The sequence below is a fragment of the Martes martes genome (genome assembly GCF_963455335.1).
Source record: "Martes martes genome assembly, chromosome: 7".
In the NCBI taxonomy this organism is placed as follows: domain Eukaryota; kingdom Metazoa; phylum Chordata; class Mammalia; order Carnivora; family Mustelidae; genus Martes; species Martes martes.
Genome location: NC_137894.1, coordinates 16,744,589 through 16,766,956, shown reverse-complemented (window position 1 = coordinate 16,766,956; position 22,368 = coordinate 16,744,589). Strand labels below are relative to the sequence as shown.

The window sequence follows — 22,368 nt, the reverse complement described above, 5'->3', positions numbered from 1 at the left end:
AGAATATTGTCATATATTCTTATTTTCTCTTTCTTTTATCTTTTTCTTTCTTTCTTTTTAGCTTCATAGAGTATCAGAAGTAGTAAAGAAGCATGTCCAGGAACATACGGTTTTATTATTTCAATGTAAGAAGAAATACTGACCAGGAAATAAGAACCTTGTATTATTTTATTACAATCTTTCCAGGCCTCAGTTGCCTGACATTTAAAAAAAAAAAAAAAAATGGAGACAGCAATTTATTGGTAAAGGCCAGAACCCAGAACAGATTAAATTCCCTTCCAGGGCTGCCTGGGTGGCTCAGTGGGTTAGAGCCTCTGCCTTCGGCTCAGGTCATGGGTCCTGGGATCGAGTCCTGCATCGGGCTCTCTGCTCTGCAGGGAGCCAGCTTCCCCTTCTCTCTCTCTGCCTGCCTCTCTGCCTACTTGTGATCTCTGTCTGTCAAATAAATAAATAAAATCTTTAAATAAATAAATAAATTCCCTTCCAGCTCTGAAAGTGACGGGTAGGAAGAGAAATAACGTTTGCCATCTTACCAACTAGGCACAGAGCAGAAACAAACTTCATTCACATAAGAAACAAACTCAGAGCTTCAATAATTTCTCCAAGGTCAAACAGCTCATAAGGGATAAAAGCAAGGACTCTCTCCCCCCACTCCCCCCACCCCCGCCTTGGGGTAGAGAAGAGGCTTGTCCAGTGGATTTTAAAGCCTGGGTTCTTTATATACACACACTCACAGGGCTCCATAGGATACTAAGGAAATGTGAAAACACTAAAAAGTTGAGATTTGTTCAAAGATTATACTCTCATTCCTGGGCATCCTTTCTCAAACTCAAGAGAAAGTACCTTTCAAAGGATTTTTTTTTTTTAAACTACTTTCACTAGGAATTAACATCAAGTTAGTGCAAAATGTAGTAACAAGCTTTCGATAAGCAGTTTTGATAAGTTTTTTTGTTATTTTCTATTATTTCCAAACTCCAAATCCTAGCTAATAAGAAAGCACTTGTCATTTTATCTAAAAGAGCAGACAACATGGAAGTCAATAATATCCTCAAAGCAACATGAGAATTCAAATCTTTCTCCTACTGATTCCACCTACACACCTACCTATTTTTATGAGACATAAACATACTCATCTTTCTACATTTTAATTCTCTCACCAGTAAAGCAAGGGGGACCTAAGCTAGAAACAACTTCAATGATTCTGTGTGGAAAGGGAAGTTTCCTGCGTTACAATTCATTTAAGTAGTAAACTTGAAGCAGGTTAGAAGTCTCACAAGTGCCTCAAACTGAATATATTTTGATTCCCATGACCAGTCCAAATTCTCCCCAGTGTTTCTCATCTCAATTAATGGCACACACCTCTATCCACCCAACTGTGTAAACCAGAGAGCTGGAAGTTATGAATGATTCCATCCTGTCATTCACCTGCCCCCTCCAACTGGTCTTAAAGCTGGCGGTTTCCACCTCCAAAACACATCTCAAATCCATCCACATCTCTCCACCAGCCAAAACCAAAAGCCACTGTTATCTCCTGGCTGACCATCTGCATTACTGGTCTCCAGGTATCCACTCTAATCATTTTCTAATACCTTAATCACTTAGCAGGGAGCCTTTAAAATGTAAATCCCATACCCTTTGAGGGTAAACTCACTCCCTAGTGCACACAGATCAACTAAATACCACCAGCAAAAGCTTTTTTAGAAAATCAAACTCTTATCAGGGACTGAGAGCTCCTCACAATCTGGTCCCCTGCGCCTCTCCAGCCTTATCAGGCAGCACCCTCCCTGGCTTCCCACCAAGCTCCTGGGCTTTTCTAGTCCTTTTTTCCCAGTCTCTTTCAGAGCCAAACTCTGCACACCATTTGCTTTTCTCCTTTTAGCCTGGAAAACACTACCCCACCAACTCTGAGTTTCAAAGTAAAAATCACTTCCCTATCCAAAACTATTCTCCTGGTATTCTTTCAGAGAAACCCATTTCTTTTATATGTAGGACTCCTTGCAATGTGTAATTGAAATATTTATTGGTGTACCTGTCTATTGTCAAACTACCCAAGAAACTGTAAGCTCCTGAGGGCAGAGATCTTGCTTTCTTCACTCGAGTATACCTGCCTATGCACAGTATCTAGCGCAAAGCAGACCCTCAAACGGCTGATGGGTGGATGGAAGTAGGACATGTAACACTGCAAGGTGGATATTTTTCTGTAATCTATGGTCATCTTGCAGATACTACATCCTGAGTGTCAGCTATGTGCCATAAAGATCCTAATCTTTACAACTCTGCATTGCGCTAGACATTTTTACCCTGTTTTATAGATAAGGAAGCAGTTTCTCAGAGAGTAACTTGCCAGAATTCTAACGCAGGTGGATCAACCTCAAAGCCCATGCCTGCCTTACACTATAGCCTTTCAGGCATTTCAGTGGGGGCTGTGTTTCTCCTCTACTATCATTTTCTTAAGTAGTAGGCAAAGCTTACACAAAGGTAAGACTACAAAGCAAAACCATATCCCAAATCCACACTCCTTGATGGAAGATCCAGAGAGAGAATTTGGTATAACCTAATTGTTTTCCTTCTGAATCCTTAGGGCTGGGAATGGGCTGCCTTTAAATATCATTACACCCTATTAAAATGCACTGGCTACCAAGGCAGTTTGGAAGATAAAGTCTCCGCAAATGAATTCTGAAAGCTGCTTATAATAAATAATGCTAATGGTTTCCCAAAACGCATTCATTTGGCAATATACAGCCTGTAACAGGATGGGTAATTTTCTTACATAAATTCCCTTCACTACCTCTTATCTACGATTAAAGACAAATGGTATACTTAACTGTATTAACTGAACAGAGTCAACTGCACCTCCACAAGTTTTCTGACATGTAAACACCAATCCACTTTATTCTTGTTTAAAACAAATAAACAAACCCTCCCACCTCAAGAAAATTCCACACATTTTAAGCAGGCATGTGTAAAAGGAAAGACGACCCTCCAACCGACTTCCGTATTTAATTCAGTAGAATACCCACTCTAATTTCCTAATGTTGGAGATTAGAGAATTAAAAACTGTACATTAAAAGCATTTGTAAAAGGTTGTTTTCTCAGGAAGTCTGAAGCAAAACACCTGCCGCTTTGCCCGTGTTAACCAAACACTAACTAAGGTCATTACGGTTTGGAAGCGGCGAACCCAGTGGCAGGGATTTCGCAGACCCGGCATCGGGATTCTCCGGCCACGGAGGGCGGGGAGGGCCCGGCAGCTATGGCGACCCGAGGCCGGGACGGGCCCCCTCGGGCCAGGGACCACTCGCCGCTGCCCGGGCCAGGGGGGCCCTTAGCCACGCGAGCCATCCGACACGACAAGCGGCCGCACTCACCTCGGCGCCGGCGGAGCCAGGGCTCCGGGCGCAGGCGGCGCTGAACTGCAAGCGGAGGGTCTGCGGGAGGGGCGGGGTGCCGGGGGGGCGGGGCGAGGTGCGGACGGCGAGGGGCGGGGCGGGACGGGGCCGAACCCGCACCACCGAGAGTGGGGGAAGAGGGAGCTGTGGAGAGAAAGAAGGAGCATCGCGATAATTCGTCCCTGTTCTCGCGGTTTTAAAACTGCATGGACGAGAAGTTCGTTTTCCAAGCGATGTGCCTATTGGCCAAGAGCGCGGCTTCCTCCAGACTGGCCCCGCCCGCCGCTCAATATTGGCTTCCGGCTCCGGCTGGAGTTTTACCGGGTTGGTTGCAGTCTTTTGCTCTGCTTTTTGAGGGGGCGATTTAGCGCGCTCGAACCTCAGGAATTGCCTGTACCTGATGTGTTCTTTAATTCATACATTCGTTCAAGTGCTCCGGCTCTCATTCACTGTATGCATTGGGGAGTTCCCACAACAACAATAACACGCGAGCGCTTACTGTGTACCAGGCAGCGTTCTAAGAGCTATGCATAATCTCATTAAACCCTCACAGCAATCTCATGACACAGGTAGTTTTATTACACTTGTTTAACGAATGAAAAACTGAGGTCCGGTGGGTTGATGTAAGATGGCCAAGGTTAGTTATCAAATGGTGAGCCTAAGCATGGGATTTAAGGGCTCGCTGTGCACACAGGTTTGTTCCAAAGGTGAGGCGGGTAAACTAGTCTCCACTCTTGAAATACCCGAGGACTGTTGTGAGAAACCATCGCTGAAAAGGACAATAGCAGCTTAGTAAATTAAATATTACCGCACTTCCTAGCATGCCTGAGTAGGCCGTCAATAAATATGTTTTCAAGACGAAAATTCCTGTCAGGCGAAAGAGACATCAAAGGAAGAGAGCTTTATCCCGGTTAAAAAGAAAAGAATTCCAAACATTGTTAGGGAACATTTAAAAAACAACTTTATTTTTTAAATATTTTGTTTGTTAATTTGGCAACTTTCTGAAACGAAGAGTTTTTGTAAACTTCCTCTCCTGAAACTGCTGCCATTCATTGTTCTTTGAAAAGCTTGCTGCTGATGAATTTATCAGCGATGCATTGTCAAGCAACCTTGACTTCTTAACCAGTTTCGCGTTGGTTTTTTAAATTACGGTTAGCGATGAATAATCTCAAAAGGAGAGTTATACTAAATAACGCCTACTCCAAAACAAGATATGAGTTATAATGAAATGCTAATTTCCTATTTACTAAACCTGGTTTTCAGAAGTTACTGAAGTATATGGCATGGGGAATGTCATGTAATTCTAAGAATTTTGATACACATTGCTAAATACCTAAGAATTTGTAGTGCTTAAGAACTTTTTGCTAGGCTTATAATGAGGAAACCTACAGTTTGTGTAAAAACAAAAATAGGGTGTTAAGAATAGACCCAAATAACGAGTCTTGCTCCTAATATTGCAAAGTGATCCCAAAATGATGAACAATAGGACGACAAATTTTTAAAGTAATCAATGTTAGCCACGTAGTCTTCATTTCTTTAAAAAATAAAATATTTTAACCCGTTAATTTAACATCTGATGTTTGATCATAAAAAAAAGAATCCTCTTACAGTAACTTCTACGCCCCTGAAACTGACACAAAAATAGCCAAATGATTCTCTGTGTCAGAATGGCCATTTGAATGTGTCTATTTTCACATTTTGCCTCACTCAAAATTCTCTAAGCTAACGATTTTGCGATCTTGACAATCTTTAACATCAACAGGCAGCGATACCACTTTAAGAAAATTCCAAGAAAAAAAAAAAAAAAACGTTTTAAAATTCCCACCTCTGGCTCCCCAGGATTGGGTTGCAAACTTCGACAAAATACTGTTCTCCACTCCCCATTGGTACATGCTCTATCATTCATTCTTCGCCTGGAGTTTTGTGAGGTACCAAGTTGCTTTACGGGAAAGGGCTACTATAATTTAATCTGGAACTGCCCTGCTTTAGACTTTTTCATGGTTATTAATTTGTACAAAGAATCACAAACTGGTACAGCGGGAACCAAACTGGCAAATCAGGCTGCCGAGACAACTGTGTAATTCGCTGGAAAAAGAAACGGAGAACCTCTTCTGCGTTCGGGGTAAATTGACAAAGGATTTTACGACACAGAGATTTGAGAGTTAAAGAAACTTTTCCGGTTTTTCGATAGTTTTAAAGGAATAAGCGTCAAAGGAGAATTTAACATACAGGCACAATCTAAGAAGGACAGGAAGAGGAGTTTTCAGAAAGTGTTTTTAGGGTGAGGTTGGAAGAATGTTGTTTCCAAATAATCAGTGGATTTTGGGATGCTAAAGGGAACAAGGTAATAAGAGTAATTATAGATTATTATATACCCTAAAAAGCTGTGGTTTGTTGTTGTTGCCTTAATACGGATTTAAAGGGACACTTAGTAATATTACTGTAATTTTTAAGTGAAATGGCTATTTTTGTATATTATACCCAGCATAATAGACAATTCATCTACCAGAAAATAGAAAAGATAATTAGAATCAGTTTTGGATCCAAATTTTGTGTATCTTTGTAGATTAGGAAATTCAGAGACAAATCTGCCAATGACCGAGGAAAACATAATATTGTTATAGGAAGCAGAACCAGTAGGTAATTAAAGTAAGGATGAATTCTCAAAAAAAGAAATCCAACATTTGTATTTTCTAAATGAGATTTTCATTAAAACTAAAACACAAAAGTTCAGGACAGTCTTGATAAACAAGAATAACTTATATTTGAAATAGCAACATAATACTTTTTTTAGGATTCAGCCCAATATATAATTCTAAAATACAGCATCTTAAAGATTCTTCAGGTATTAATTCAACTAACAAATATGCTTAGTGGCACATCTATCTCTCTCTCTACAGGGCATAACTTATAGTAGATATGCAGTAAGTATTTCTTGAATGGCTTCTGTTATATGGAGATATGAAATAATAAAATTAAGTCCCTCCAGAAGCTCATACTCTAGCTGGGAAAATGAAGCTCAAAACATTTAAGTCAAAACTTCTGGAAAGTTCTGGATGCATAGATGCTATTGTAGACCACAGGCACTTCAAGAGTGTAGATCAGTGTGAGCTAAAATATTCAGGGGAGAGCTTCACAGTGAACTTATGAACCAATTCAGTAGATCAAAAAGAAGGGAAGTGGCATCCCAGGGAGTAGATGAGCTCTTAGCAAATATGTGTAAGCCTAAAGAATAATTACCTCAGACTGCAGCACAGGGTTCATTTGGAGACTTTGTTTTTTTGTTTGTTTAAAAAAAAAAAAAAAAAAAGCAAAAGGACATAAGTTGCATGAAGAGTCAAAATTGCCGGAATTAAAGGGTTTGGTCCTGGGTTTTCAGTAGGAGTGAGACCTAATGAAAATAGTAATGGAAAAATATTAAACTGATAATGTAAATTAAGATGGTTCTGAGAATAGAGACCGGAAATTAAAGGATTAAATACTGTAAATAATGGAGTACAGATTGGTAGCAGCCCCCGAAGAGATTTTATCCAAGTAACTTTCCTTTCCCATGGTGGACTAACAAATCTTAAGGCATGGCCTTGTATTCTTCTAAAGCACTGAACTTATTTTGTTGTTTAGTGGTACAAATACAAATTTTACTAGGTGTGGTGTTAGAGGTGGTGCAGGTAACACAGCAAACATGATTGTTCAGCACCTTGGCTCAGTTCTTGCTCCTTTTGCCTCAGGATTTAAGTGTGTTTCTTGGTTCCATTCAATTGAATTGAAGGAATTTCAACCAAGAAAAAAAAGACAAAAACAAAAACAAAAAAACCCCCAACCTTATCATTGAAGAACATCATAGGAGGATGGGAGGTGTTCTTACTCGACTGTCGGCTTTCACTTGACCTGTTTCTCTGAGATGAAACTAAATTACATGCACTCAGTGGGTTGCCAGCACGTACCAGATTTCTTTCCTCAGTGTTGGGCAAACAAAAGTGAATCAAGGATTAGCTACCTGCCCCCCCACCCCAAAAAAGCAGGGTTCTTTAGAGACACCAAGCAGGGTGCTTGTCTCCTGCCTCAAACCTTGCTTCAAAAGATCCTAAGTTGTTGATCAGTGGTTCTTACTTAGGTGGACCCAGAAGGAGGAAGCTTTGGTTCTGGCAAAGAACTCTGAGACAGAGTCACCTGCTGCAGAGGACCAATGTGTTGGGCTGCAGTGCTCATCAGATCTACTCAAACATCTCTTTACTCCCCTGTATATCCTAGTCCTCTTTGCAGTGCAGGGAAAAAATGAAATGTTAGCACAGGGTACCTGTGTCACTTCTGGCCAATGGTGGTGAAAAGTTCATCTACAGATTTCCAGTCTCTTGGTCTGCCATGACCCCTGTTAGTTAAAGCTTGGTCAGCTCGGATGTCTGAGTCACTCTGTGAATCACACAATCCCACTCCCCAAGCCCTACTCCTAAACCAAGTGAGTCCAGTAGCATGAAGGAGTTAATATGTTACCTCATTTTAGGCCGTCGAATCCTACCCACCCCACTTTTAGCAGGTTTTCCTCTGGGGACATTGACATTTATTTAAGTTTTCTTTAGTTTAAAATTAAAAAAAAAAATTGCCCTAAGTAACTGAGTTTCAGGTATCTCGTGTATGAGGTGTTCGGAGAGAAAACTCACACCAGGAAGAGTGTTTAATTGTTCCTCCAGTAAACATCTATTGAAGCCTAACAGGTGCTAGGCACTAATGCACTTGAACTATCTATTCACAGAACCATAATATTAATTTAGGATTAGTTTTCAAGAGTTGGGAGCCTCTGCCACATTATCTTTGGGAATTGGGGCTGATCTAACTTAGAACTGTAGGGGCACCTGGGTGGCTCAGTCAGTTAAGCACCTGCCTTTGGCTCAGGTCATGATCTCATGGGCTGTGGGGTGGAGCCCTGTGTGGGGCTCACTGCTTAGGATGAAGTCTTCTCCTACTTCTGCCCCTCCCCTGCTCATGCTCACTCGCTCGCTCGCTCTCTCTCTCCCTCTCTCTCGCTCACTCTCTCTCTCTCAAACGAATAAATAAAATCTTTTAGAAAAATAATAAAATAAATAAAAAATAAATAAAAAGTCTTGTAGTCATAGATATTTAAAAGCCAGAATTACACATAAAACTGCATTGTGGTTTTACAAAAAAAAAAAAAAAACACTAAAAAAACTAAACTAAAAAAATTTAGTTTTACACAAAAAACTAAAAAAATAGTTTTTTAAGCTATTTTTAATAGCTTTAGTGAGGTATTCTTTACAGACCATAAAATTCCCTCATTTTAAGGATACTACTCAATGACTTTTTAGAAAATTTACAAAGCTGTACAAGCATTACCATCTTTAAATTTTAGAAATTTCCTGCACCCTAAAAAGATTCTTTGTGCCCATTTACAGGCGCTCCCTACTCCTACCCAAATCCAGACAATCACTATTGAACTTTGTGTCTATAGGTTTGCCTTTTCTGGACATTTAATGTAAATGGCATCATACAATATGTGGTCTTTGCCTCTGGCTTTCACATCACATAAAGTTTTTAAAGTCTACAACTTGTATCCATACTTCATTCCTTTTCACTGCCAAATAATATTCTGTCATATGTACAATATACCACTTTTTGTTTATCCATCCACCAGCTGATGGACATTTGGATTGCTTTTTGTTTCTAGCTATTGTCAATACTGCTTCTACTAGGATGTGTGCAAGGTTTTGTGTGATCAGGTGTTTTCAGTCTCTTGGGTATATATCTAGGCATGGAACTGCTGATTTATGTGGTAATTCTAGGTATATTTGACTTTGTGAGGAATCACTCATTCTACAGTGAATGTACAATTTTACTTTCCACGAGCAGTGTTTGAGGGGTCCAGTTTTGTTACATCCTTGCCCATGCTTCTTATTGTCTGTCTCTTGGATTATGGTCATTCTGGTGGGTGTGAAGTAGTTCTCGTTAGAGTTTTGATTTTAATTTTCCTAATGACTAGTGATTTTGAACATTTCATGAGTTTATTGGTCATTCACATTATCTTCTCGGGTAAATTGTCTTTTCAAATCTTTTGCCTATTGTTTACTTGGGTTATTTGTCTTATTATTGAATTGTATTTGTTACATATTTTGAATTAAAGTCCCATGATCAAAATGTGCTATATCCACAAATATTTGCAAATGTGTGCTCCGATTTTATGAGTTGTCTTTTAACTTTTGTGATGGTGTCTTTTGAAACAACGAAAGTTTTTAATTTAGATGAAGTCCAATTTATCTTTTTTTCTTATCAGTTGTGCCTTTGGTATTGTACACAAGAAATCTTTGTCTAACCCAAGCTCATACATAGCCCTTTGTTTCCTAAGACCTTTAGAGTTTTAGCTCTTACTTTTAAGTCTTTGATCCAGTTGGAGTTCATTTTTGCATATGGTGTGAAGTAGGGTCCCAACTTTGTTATTTTGCATGCACTTTTCCAGGGGTTCATACATAATTTGTCAAAATGACTATTCTTTTCCCATTGCATTACCTGGTACTCTTGTCAAAAAACAAAAAAACAAAAAAAACTGACCATAAATGTAAAGGCTTTTTTCTGGACTCTCAAACCTATTCCATTAAGCTGTACATCAGTCCTTATGCCAGTACCACACTGTTTTGATTACTGTAGCTTTGTAGTAAGTTTTGAAAATGGGAAGTGTGAGTCCTCCAACTTTGTTCTTTTTAGAATTGTTTTAACTATTCTAGGTCCTTTAGATTTCCATATAAATTTAAGGTGAAATTCTGCAAAAAAAAAAAATAAAAAAAAAAGGCAGCTGGGATTTTGATAGGGGTTATATAAAATCTGTAGATCAACTTAGGGGGTATTGCAATCTTTTTTTTTTTTTTTAAGATTTTATTTCTTTATTTGACAGAGCGAGATCACAAGTAGGCAGAGAGGCAGGCAGAGAGAGAGGAGGAAGCAGGCTCCCTGCCAAGCAGAGAGCCCGATGTGGGACTCGATCCCAGGACCCTGAGATCATGACCTGAGCTGAAGGCAGAGGCTTAACCCACTGAGCCACCCAGGCATCCAGGGGGTATTACAATCTTAATAATATTAAGGCTTCTAATCCATGAAGATAGAATGTGTTTCAATTATTCAGGTCTCCTTTGATTTCTTTCAACAATGTTATATAATTTTCAGTGTAAAAGTTTTGTACTTCTTTCGTGAAATATATTCCTAAGTATTTTATTCTTTCTGATGCAACTGTGAATGGAAATATTTACATTTCATTTTCAGATTGATAGATATTCAGTTTTTGTTTATTTTGTATCCTGCAACCTTAATGAAATTGTTTAACAGTTTTAATAGGATTTTGCTGTTGTTTTCATTTTGTTTTGGGGTGTGTGTGTGTGTGGTATCTCCCTTAAAATTTTCTACACATAGGATCATGCCACCCAGTAATAATATTTTATTTCTTCCTTTCTAATCTGCATGCCTTTTATTTCTTTATCTTGCTTTAGTGCAGTGATCAGAATATCCATTACAGTCTTAAATACAAGTAGAGACAGCAAACATCCTTGCCTTGTTTCCAGTCTTAAAAGAGAAGCACTCAAACATTCACCATTAAGTATGATGTTAGCATGAGGTTTTTTAGAAGTTTTTATTAGCCCTTTATCAGGTTAAGGAAGTTTTTTCATAAGTAGGTTTTGGATTTTGCCAAATTTTTTTTCTGCATTTATTAAAATGATTATGCAATTTTGCCCTCTCTTCTAGTAATATAGTGTATTGCATTGATGATTTCAGATGTTAAACTGACTTTACATTCGTGGGATAAATCCCCCTTGGTCATAATGTATAATTCCTTTTATATGTTGCTAGATTTGGTTTTATAGTATTTTGTTCAGGACTTTTTGTGTTTACAATCATAAGGATATTGGTTTATTGTTTTATTACGTCTCTGTCCAGCTTTGCTATCAAGATAATACTGGCCTCCCAGAATGAGTTGAAAGGGATTCCCTCCTCTATTTTTGGATAGAATTTGTAAAAGAGTCATATTTCTTCTTTAAAGGTTTAGTAGGATTTACCACTGAAGCCATCTTGGCCTGGGCTTAGCTTTATATAAATATTTTATATTAAACTATTTACTCATTATAGTTCTATTCAGATATTTTTATTTCCTTTTAATTTGGTTTTGGTATTTTGTATCCTTCTAGGATGTTTTTCCGTCTCATGGCTTTTTGATGCCTCAGCTTACATATGGGCAAAGTTGCTTTTTAACAAGTACACTCTCATACAGTCATAATGGTTGTTATTTCCCAGGAGCCACTGCCCTGGGGGTCCTGCCCCTCCCTCAAGCTTCCCTACATCCCCCAACAAGTCAGCACCTAATGGTTAACATCTGTAACAGCAGGGGACCTTCTGACCCTAGTTCCAGCATAGTTGCCATCTATATAGACTGGTTGGTCCTCCTCCTATACCAGTTATTAAATTTTTGAACATCACCTCTTGGAAACGGAAGACCGAGACCCCACTTCAGACTTGTTCCTCCTATTTTGATCTGAGCCTGATCATGTGCTTCAGCACTCCACTGGACAGGTCTGGCAGAAGGAATAGCATCAGTTGATTGGATATGTCTGACTGACAGTTGTGGGCACTGATAGAGAGGCCTGGGAAGCTTTCCCCAAGGCTGGCAGGGAAGAGGGTGCCGTGTGGGGCCTGGGCTGATTTCTAATGTAAATTTAACCCCCAGCTATGGCTATTACAAAGAAAAGAAAAGTAGCTGATGATAAGCATGTGGCTCCAAGTAAGTGAAAGGAAGACTATGTCTGTGCTAACAGATGTTATTATAAGCTCCAACACACATTGAGAGAGACACATACTTAAAAGTAAGGTCATGGGTTCAAACATTTCCAGAAGCCAGGCGGGGGAACGGGATTCATTTAATCGGCTCAGAGATGCACCTTTTGGTGTTTAAACATCTCTGAAATTGGAATGCATGTTACAGTTGATGGCAAATCTTTGTGTAATAGCAATGTTGTTCTATTCTTTGTGGTTATAAAGTAGTGGTATATCTGATAATCCTATAAAAGTGATGGTAATTTAGGTTAGATTAAATTTAGGAAATGAGTGCCAAGGGGCATGGGCTGGGAAAACCACATCCCTTTATGTCAGCCTCTCACTTTGAAAGGAGAGATGTGGATCCTTACAATAAGAAAAAAGCAACACGGGAGCAAGGACAGATGGCAACTACTTTGTTGCCTCCCTGTCCCGGAGCAATAGGGAGTGATAGCCGCTGACACCTTACTGCCAAGCCTCCTGCCATTCTCCCCTCGCTGATGTTGCCCGAGATGACATGGGCCCAGTGTGGAAGGTGTTCTGAGTTTTCCTAGGAAGCCAGAAATCCCAAAAGCTAGATCTTCTTTTGTTTGTTTTTAAGATTTTATTTATTTATTTGATAGAGATCACAAGTAGGCAGAGAAGCAGGCAGAGAGAGAGGAGGAAGCAGGCTGCCTGCTGAGCAGAGAGCCCGATGCAGGGCTCGATCCCAGGACCCCAGGATCGTGACCTGAGCCGAAAGCAGAGGTTCAACCCACCGAGCCACCCAGGCGCCCCCCAAAAGCTAGATCTTAACACGTATGTGAAAAATTCCACTTTTAAAATAATGGCTTAATTTTTTTTTTCACCCTCTGGCCGAAAATTAAAGACAAAAAAATGTGTGCAAGTTAGATCCGGTCTGTTGAGTACTTGAATTATAACTGTTGCTTTAAGGATTTAATATTAGAGACAACGTGAGAAAAACCACTTTTTAGAGTTAAGCCGAAAAAGAAAGAAAAATCAGCTCAATTTCAAAGTTTAGCACTAGGTTCAAGGCCCAGAATAGAAAATATTACAGAACGTATTACTTATGTAGCTTCTAAAATTTCCTCTCTGCCTCCCCTAAGTAGAAGATAAAGTGTGGTTAAATCTGTCAAAGATGTTACTTTTCCGGGTTATAAAAGCATATGATTGTTTTTAAAATGCAGGCTTAGGTTTCCAAAGCAAGAGTATTTGCTTCCCAGTGCTAAAGATGGGTCAGTGAAAGTCAGGATGATGTGGTGGGAAACCACCAAATTATTAGAAGACCCGGGTCCTGATTCTGCCTGTGTGACATTGGACAAGTCATTTAGTTTCTGTCAGCTTCATTGTCCTCAGTTATAAAATAGGGATAATCATAACTTCCTCCGTACCTCCCATGGCTGTGGTAAGGGCCACAGAAGATAAAATATGGGAAAGCATGAAGTGTTACATAATCATCAGTTGTGATGGTATTTTAGTATTGCCCAAATCACATGAGTAGTTGGACCAGCACACAGACTTGAATCTCAGATTCCCCCTCCCAATTGCCTGCTCTTTTTGTAGACCACAACACTTACTGAAATGATCAAATCATCAACCAGTGGGATGAATAGATGAGAAGGCTTAAGTCAAGAGCTTATTAGAAAAAAAGCCAGCCATTATCTTGGCATCCAAGATAGCACGGAGTCTCTGTACAGCAGGGTTTCAGCAAAGCTTAGACGTTGAACCTATGGCTTAGTCTTTCATGTTTTTGAAGGGCTACCCAGGAATGAGTTTGGCTGGGACTGATTGACGGAGTTTTGCGAATCTCACACACTGGTCTTCAGCTAGTTTCTTTCCTCTCTCATGTTTTCAGTCTCTGCAATTTCATGAAGGAAAGAAAAGCTCCCACGTTCTTCCTTCTTGGTGAAACTGTAAAGCTCTCTTTTGGATTATGAAGGAGTGGTCACTCTTTACCTTGAGAACTATGTCCATTCTAATATCTTCAGCACTCACCTCTAGCCATCTCAAATCCTCTTTGTATGTAGACATGGAATAAATCACTAATCTTTTTAAAAAGGAAAGGAAAAAATGTGACCTTTAAAAAGATGTCCCTCAGAACTAGTGGTATATTTTTAACTTCTTTTTTGTTTTTTAAATTTTTTAAGTAGACTCTACACCCAACATGGAGCTTGAACTCATGACCCTGAGATCAAGTGTCACATACTCTACTGACTGAGCCAACCAGGTGACCCAACATATTTCTAACTTCTAAGTTGGAGATTCTTATATAAATTTTCTCCCACAGCCTCAAATTCAATCTGGCTGAAACCAAATTGATTGTCTTATCAAAATGACCATTTCCCTTTACTCACTACTTCTGTCCGTGGCATCACTGTGTTTTAGGGATCAGTAAACTTTTTCTGTAAAGGGCCAGACAGTACATACTTTAGGCTTTGAGAACGATAAGGTTTCTCTCACAGATACTCACCTCAGCTGCTGTAGTACAAAAGTGGGTGTAGATAATATGTAAATTATTGTGTTGTGTTCCAATACAGCTTTATTTATAAAAACAAACAGTGGACAGCACTTGGCCCATGCCATAGTGTGCCAAAGCCTATCTAGAGTTCCTGCATGAAAAATGTCAGAGTCAGTCTTGACTATCTCCCTTCTTTAATTTTTACATCCAAGCAGTTCTCAAGTTGTCATAATTATTTCTTTCCGTAATTCTTCTTATCCTTCCCTTCACTTTCCTTCTCACTTCCACTGTGCCCCTGAATTCATTCTGTGCAATATTCAGTGATTCGTTTGACTGGTGGTAAGAGGTAGCTGCAGAACCATACCCACTTACTGAAGAGGGTACCAGAATTTCTAGGGAGAAGTTTTAAGAAGGATATAGAATATTCTAATTTTATTTTTAGAGAAAATGCCTACTTTGTCAGAATAGAAACTATAGAAAGTAAAACCTGATGAAATCTTTTTAGATGGTAGGTCATGGTTAAAAATGGTTGTCAAACATGGCTCAAATTTAGAATTCCCCAGGATGTGCAGTGTTTACAGTTGGTGATGTGTAATGTGATATTAGGTGGAACACAGACCAACTTTTAAAATATTAATACTTATGTTTTTGTTTTACATCTGATCTTAGCCAAAAGGCTGAGAAGCGATCTTATGTTTTTATTTTAATGTGTATTGGAGAAAATATGACATCAAACCATAATATCACTGATTATTTATTAGGGTAAAGCTGAAGTAATATTCAGGTTTTTAAAAAGTTAAAGTCTTAAGGAAAAAGTTAATATTGTAGGCAGAATACAGATACGCGAACAGTTATCAAGATGGTAGGAGACTATCTAAAGTTTGAAAATCAGTGGCCACTTTGCTTCCTGTGGTTCCCATTACATTCAACTATCAATTAACAGATCAGTCTCAGCATTTTCATTTCTCTTTCTTGAAAATACCTTCAGGGGCTCATCACTATCTGCCAAATAAAGTCAATCAAACTCTTAGCCTAAAATCATTGTCTTCTAAACCTGGCTCCAGCCTTCCAGTTCTCCTCTATCTCCTTGCTTCCCAAACTGTGCTCACAAAGTACCAGTTGTGGGGCGCCTGGGTGGCTCAGTGGGTTAAAGCCTCTGCTGCCTTCAGCTCAGGTCATGATCTTAGGGTCCTGGGATCGAGCCCCATCTCGGGCTCTCTGCTCAGTGGGGAGCCTGCGTCCCTCTCTCTCTTTGCCTGCCTCCCTGCCTACTTGTGATCTCTCTCTGTCAAATAAATAGATAAAATCTTTAAAAAAAAAAAAAGTACCAGTTGCATAAGATTTAATGAGTATTTCAGAAAAGAGGATTTTGTGGTCCAAAAAGCTAGGGGAAATGTTGCATACTATATCCCTCTGAGGTGTATTCACAAGGAATTATATGACATTAAAGCCTTTGAGAAGACTTGTGGTAATAAAACTTGTCCCTGTTTATGGTAGAACCCTCCTTTTGTGGAACCAGTGTGTGTGTTTACCAACCAAGTCGATCATCTTTGTCAATAACCCTCTCTTGTAGATGGTGCATTAATGTCTTGTGGGTCTAGTGTACTAGAGGGGTTGGTTTGCAACATGCTGTTCTGTATCCATGTCCCCAACCCCAGATACAGCTAGCTAGATCTCCATTTCACCTTGCTCTTCTGCCTTTGCTAATTATTCACGCTACTTGGGGTGCTTTCTCCTCTCTGTCCTTGATCTCAAAAGCTTTTCAACCAAGCAACCCAATTTCCCACAACAGTAATGGTTCTTATTTCTGAAGGCTTCACCACTTTCCACTCTTCCATTTTTCTTACCACCCAGTATCAGTAACATGGTAGTTGTGTACCTGATCTTTTTTTCCTGCTAGATTTTACATTTCTTGGAGTTACCGTTTTCCACTAGTGCACTGCTCATAGTAGGAATTCAATAAATATTTGATGAATGAATGACAGTAGGGTGAAATTTGAGATAACTTATCTGTAGTAAATAATAGAATTGGAGTTTGAAGGATCTGCGTGGGGAGAGAGACAAATGGGGAAGGATCTCTGAAAGCCTGATTAGATAGATAGATAGGGATCTATAGATAAAGATATGTACCTATATCTATATCTATAGATCTCTATCTATAGATATAGATATACCTATACTTATAGATCTCTATCTATATCTATCTATATATAGATATATCTATATCTATATATATGTCTATATCTATCTATATATCTCTATATCTATATATATATCTATATCTATATATACACACACACATACACACACACACACACACATATATATATTTGGAAACAGCTTTATTAATTTATATACAAGAGTGTACAATCTGATAAAATTTGACTTATGTATATAGCCATGAAACTACCACCGCAATCAAGATAATAATATCACTATCACCCCAAAATGTTTCTTCATTTTCAAATGATTCTTCGAGATCTCTACATCCTCCTCCTCCCTGTATCTTCTCCTCAGTCCCCCTCACCACCATCCCAGTCCAAGACAACAACTGATTTGCTTTTGGTCATTACGCGTTGGTTTGCATTTCCTGGAATTTTATATGAAGGGAGCCACATAGTATGCAGTCTCTTCCTTCTGGCTTCTTGTAACTGAACCAATTCATGTTATAACATATCTGTTTCTTTTTATTGCTGAGTATTATTGCAATATATAACTATACCACAGTTTGTTTACCATTTACCAATGGATGGGCATTTGAGTTGTTTCTGGTGTTTGGCTATAAAAAATAAAACTCCTATGAATATTTGTGCATAAGTTCTTCTATGAACATATGGTTTCATTTCTCATGTTAACATCTAGGAGTTAAATGAATCATGGGCAAGGAGAATATTTATCTTATTAAAAAAACTGCCACGTTGGGGCGCCTGACTGACTCAGTTGCTAGGACATGTGACTCTTGATCTTGTTGTAAGTTGAGAACCCACATTCGGTGTAGAGATTACTTAAAAAAAAAAATAATAAAATCTTTACAAAAAAGAGACTGCCAGGTTTTTTTTTTTTTCAAAGTGTTGGTAGCATTTTGCATTCCCACCAATAGTGTGTGCGAGTTAACATTCCACCTGCTTAAGTATTGTCAGTCTTTTCAATCTTAGCCATTCTGATTGGTGCAAGTAATATCTCATTGTGGCTTTCCCTTGTATTTCCCTAATGACTAATGATGTTGAGCATCTTTTCATGTGCCTATTTGTCATTGATATATTTTCTTTGATGATGTGTTAAAATATTTTGCCTGTTTTTATAGTGAGCTGTTTGTTTTCTTATATTTAAGTTTTGAATCCTTTACGGACTCAGGGTACAAGTCCTTTATTAGATACATAGTTTGCAAATACTTTCTTGGAGCCTGTGGCTTGTCTTTTCTTTCTCTTAACAGTTTCTTTTGAAGAACAAAATTTTCAATTTTGATGAAGTCCTATTTGTCACTTTGTTCTTTTTTATGACTCTTTTGTATCATGTTTAGGAAATCTTGGCTTAATCCAGGGTCACAAAGATTTTCATATAGAGATCTGTGTTCCATTTTGAGTTCATTCTTGTGTATGGTGTGAGGTAAGGATCAAAGATTTTTGTTTTTTATTTTTATATATAAATATCCAGTTCTTTTTTTTTTTTTTTAATTTCGGAGGCAGAGTTTAGTGATTCATCAGTTGCATATAATACCCAGTGCTCATTACATCAAGTGCCCTCCTTCATGCCCATTGCCCAGTTATCCCCACCTTCCTCCCCTCCAGCTACCCTCAGTTTGTTTCCTATTGTTAAGAGCCTCTTACTTACGGTTTGTCTCCCTCTCTGGTTTCTTTTATTTTTCCCTCCCTTCTCCTGTGATCCTCTGTTTTGTTTCTTATATTCCACATATTAGTGAGATCATATGATAATTGTCTTTCTCACATTGAGTTATTTCACTTAGCATAATACCCCCTAGTTCTATCCACATTGTTGCAAATGGCAAGATTTCAAGTTTTTAATGGCTGGGTAGTATTCCATTGTATATAGATACGACATTTATCCATTCATCTGTCCATGGACATCTGGGTTCTTTCCAATATTAGTTGTTCTAACACCATATGTTGAACAGACTGTTCTTCATTGAATTGCCTTAGCAATTTTGTCCGTGATCAGTTGTTTATATATGCTGAGGTCATTTCTCAGCTCTCCATTCTGTTTCATTGATCTGTTTGTCTATCTTGACAGCAATACCAAACTGTCTTGGTAGCTTCATCTTATAATGGATCTTGATGAAAAGTCGTGTTCATCCTCTAACTTTATTCTTCTTTTACAAAGTCATTATGGGTGCTGCAGGTTCTTTGCATTTTCATATGAACTTTAGAAAAAGTTTGCCAATTTCTACAAAAACAAAACCCCCTGTGGGATGCCTGGGTGGCTCAGTCAGTTGAGCCACTGCCTTTGGCTTGGGTTATGATCCCAGGGTCCTGGGATTGAGTTCCACTTCGGGCTCCTTGCTCAGTGGGGAGCCTGCTTCTCTCTCTGCCTCTGCCTGCCACTTTGCCAGCTTGTGCTTGCTCTCTCTCTCTCTCTGTCTCTGACTAAATAAATAAATAAATAAAATCTTAAAAAAAAAAAAAAAAAACCAAGAACAAACCATTCAGGGACTTAGGTCTGAATGGCTTTAAGTCTATCTATCAATTTGGGGAGAATTGACATCTTAACCATATGAGTTTTCCAACCCATGTTGCATGGTATATGTTTAAGTCTCCTTTAATATCTCTCAGCTATGTTTTGTACTTTTATTTTTTTTTAAGTTTTTTTTTAAATTTATTTATTTGTTAGAGAGAGAGAGAGCGAGCGAGCACAGGCAGACAGAGTGGTAGGCAGAGGCAGAGGGAGAAGCAGGCTCCCCGCCGAGCAAGGAGCCTGATGTGGGACTCGATCCCAGGACGCTGAGATCATGACCTGAGCTGAAGGCAGCTGCTTAACCAACTGAGCCACCCAGGCGTCCCTGTTTTGTACTTTTAATTATACAAGTCCCATTCACTTTTTTGGAAGATTTATTTCTATTTCATTTTTTAAATTAACATATAACATATTATTTGTTTCAGGGGTACAGGTCTGTGATTCATCAGTCTTACACAATTCACAGCACTCATCATATTTTTGACACTATTATACACAGCATCGTATTTTATTTGATTATCCACTGGTAAAATATGTAAATGCAATTTTGATATAGTGTTTTTGTATCCTACAACCTTGTTAAATGTATTTATTCTAGGAGATTTTTTCCTGCATATTCCATCAGGTTTTCTACATAGATAGTAAGAGAGATATACTGTCTGTGGGTAAAGGCAGTTTTACCTCTTCTTTCCAATTTAGTTCCCTTTTATTTGTTTTTCTTGATTGATTGCACTAGCAGGCACCTCTAGTACAATGTTAAATAGAAATGTTGAGAGTGAGCCTCTTTGTTTTGTTTCTGATCTTAGGGAGAGAGCATTCTGTCTTCACCAAAAACTGTAGGTTTTTCTTAGATAGATGCCCTTTATCGGGTTGAGACAGTACAATTTTATTCCTACTTTGCTAAGATTTTTTTTTAATTAGAAATGGACAATAGATGTTTGTCAAGTTCTTTTTGGGTGTTCATCAAAATGATCATGCAGTTTTTCTTTTGTAGGTTACTGATATCATGAATTACATTGACTGCTTTGTGAGTGTTAAATCAATTTTGCATTCCTGAGATATACTCTACTTGGTCATGATGAATTTTCTCTTTTACATATTACTAGGTTTAATTTGCTAATTTTTTTTTTTTGCATCTACATTCCTGAGGAATATTGATCTGCAATTTTCTTTTGTTATTTCTTCTTGTTTTGGAATCAGGGTCTCATAGAATGAGCTAGGAAATATTCTCCTTTTCAATTTTCTGGATTGTATGAAATTGGTATTATGTCTTCCTTAAGTATCTGGTAGAATTCACTAGTGAAGCCCTTTAGGCCTGGAGTTGTTTTTCTTTTTTCTTTTTCTTTTTTTGGAGGGAAGGTTTTAAAAATACAAATTCAGTTTCTTTAATAAATATAGTGCTATTCAGGTATCTGTTTCTTCTTGAGTGAGCTTTAGTATTTTGTGTCTTTAAAAGAATTTGTCCATTCATCTAAGTTGTCAAATGTATTGGCATAAAATTTTCATAACATTCCTGTATTAAACATACAATATTTATAGAATCTATAGTGATGCCATTGCTCTCATTCCTGAGATTGGTGATTTGTGTCTTCTTTCCTTTTCTGATTAGTCCGGGTAGATATTTAATCAATGTGATTGGTCTCAAAGAACCAAATTTTGGTTTCATTGCTTTTTGTCTCTTGTTTTTCTATGTTTATTTCATGGATTTGTGAGGTGAGCTTTATTATTTACTTTATGCTTTTCTTCTGTTTACCTTGAACTTATTTTGCTCTTTTTTTCTAGTTGCTGAAGGTAAAAGCTAAGGTCATGAACTTGAGAACTTCCTACTTTTCTTATATATGCCTTTAATGTCAAAAATTCTCCATAAGGACTGCTTTAGTGGCATTCCCAAATTCTTATGTGTTGTGTTTATATTCATTCAGTTAAAACTACTTTCAAATTTCTTTTTTGATTTCTTCTTTAAACCATTGTTGGATTTTTTTTTTTTAAGAAGCGTGTTATTTAGTTTCCAAATACTTAAGCATTTTCCAGGTATCTTTCTGTTATTGACTTAAAATTTAATCCCATTGTAGTCATACAATATATTTTGTATGTCTTAAATCCTCATAAATTTACTGAAACTTGTTTTATGACCCAGAATAGAACCTGTCTTAGTTAATGTCTATGTGCACTTGAAAAGAGTGTTATTCTACTCTCCTTGAGTAGAGTGTTCTAGTAAATGTCAAATCAAGTTGGTTGATGATGTAGTTCATGTCTTATGTATCCTTAACTGACTTTCTGCCTATTTGGTGTACCAATTATTAAGAGCAATATATTTAAATCTCAGACTGTAATTGAGGATTTGTCTATTTCTCCTTGCAGTTCCATCAGTTTGGGGTGTCCTATTTCAAAACTGTTATTAAGTGTATAAACACTTAGAATGATTATGTCTTCATGACTGATTGACCTTTCATAACTATAAAATGACCTTTTTTTCTGATAATATTCTTTGCTTATACAATTTACTTTGATATTAATAGAGACAATCCAACTTTGTTTTTGACTAATTTTAGTATATAATTTTCCATCACTTAACCTTTAATCTAATTGCCTTTCTCTATTTGAAATGAATTTCTTGGGACGCCTGGGTGGCTCAGTTGGTTAAGTGGCTGCCTTCGGCTCAGGTCATGATCCCAGTGTCCTGGGATCGAGTCCCACATCAGGCTCCTTGCTCGGCGGGGAGCCTGCTTCTCCCTCTGCCTCTGCCTGCCACTCTGTCTGCCTGTGCTCGCTCGCTCTCTCTCTCTTACAAATAAATAAATTTAAAAAAAAATCTTAAAAAAAATAGCTTTGAAATGAATTTCTTATAGGCAACATACAGTTGGGTTTTACATTTTTATCCAGTCTGTCGATGTCTATCTCCTAAGTGGGGTGTTTAGACCATTTACATTTAATGTGATTGCTGATAGAGTTAAGTCTGTCATCTTGCTATTTATTTTCTATTTGTCCCATATGTTCTTTTTTCTCTTTCCCTACTTTTTTCTAGTTTCTACT

General features: G+C 38.1%; 2 protein-coding genes across 7 annotated transcripts in view; one reads left to right on the top strand and one right to left on the bottom strand.

The window, feature by feature from the left end:
- The window catches only part of LRRC28 (leucine rich repeat containing 28), a 155,492-nt gene extending 151,976 nt beyond the window's left edge, over window positions 1-3,516 (bottom strand). Inside the window, exon 1 of one of the 3 annotated variants that reach the window (XM_080807662.1) lies at window positions 3,366-3,516. The gene's annotated coding sequence lies outside the window, so the exon portion shown is untranslated. The remainder of the gene's footprint in view (window positions 1-3,365) is intronic. The other 2 variants (XM_080807664.1, XM_080807663.1) reach the window with 2 other exon arrangements.
- Window positions 3,517-5,293: 1,777 nt separating this feature from the next.
- The window catches only part of TTC23 (tetratricopeptide repeat domain 23), a 104,007-nt gene continuing 86,932 nt past the window's right edge, over window positions 5,294-22,368 (top strand). Inside the window, exon 1 of one of the 4 annotated variants that reach the window (XM_080808300.1) lies at window positions 5,294-5,508. Coding sequence is in view for 2 of the 4 variants with exons in the window: in XM_080808299.1 (XP_080664425.1) it covers window positions 12,105-12,156 (52 nt within the window). In the remaining 2 variants the exon portion in view is untranslated. Of the gene's footprint in view, window positions 5,509-5,589; window positions 5,731-12,008; window positions 12,157-22,368 lie in introns of those variants that run through there. The other 3 variants (XM_080808301.1, XM_080808299.1, XM_080808302.1) reach the window with 3 other exon arrangements.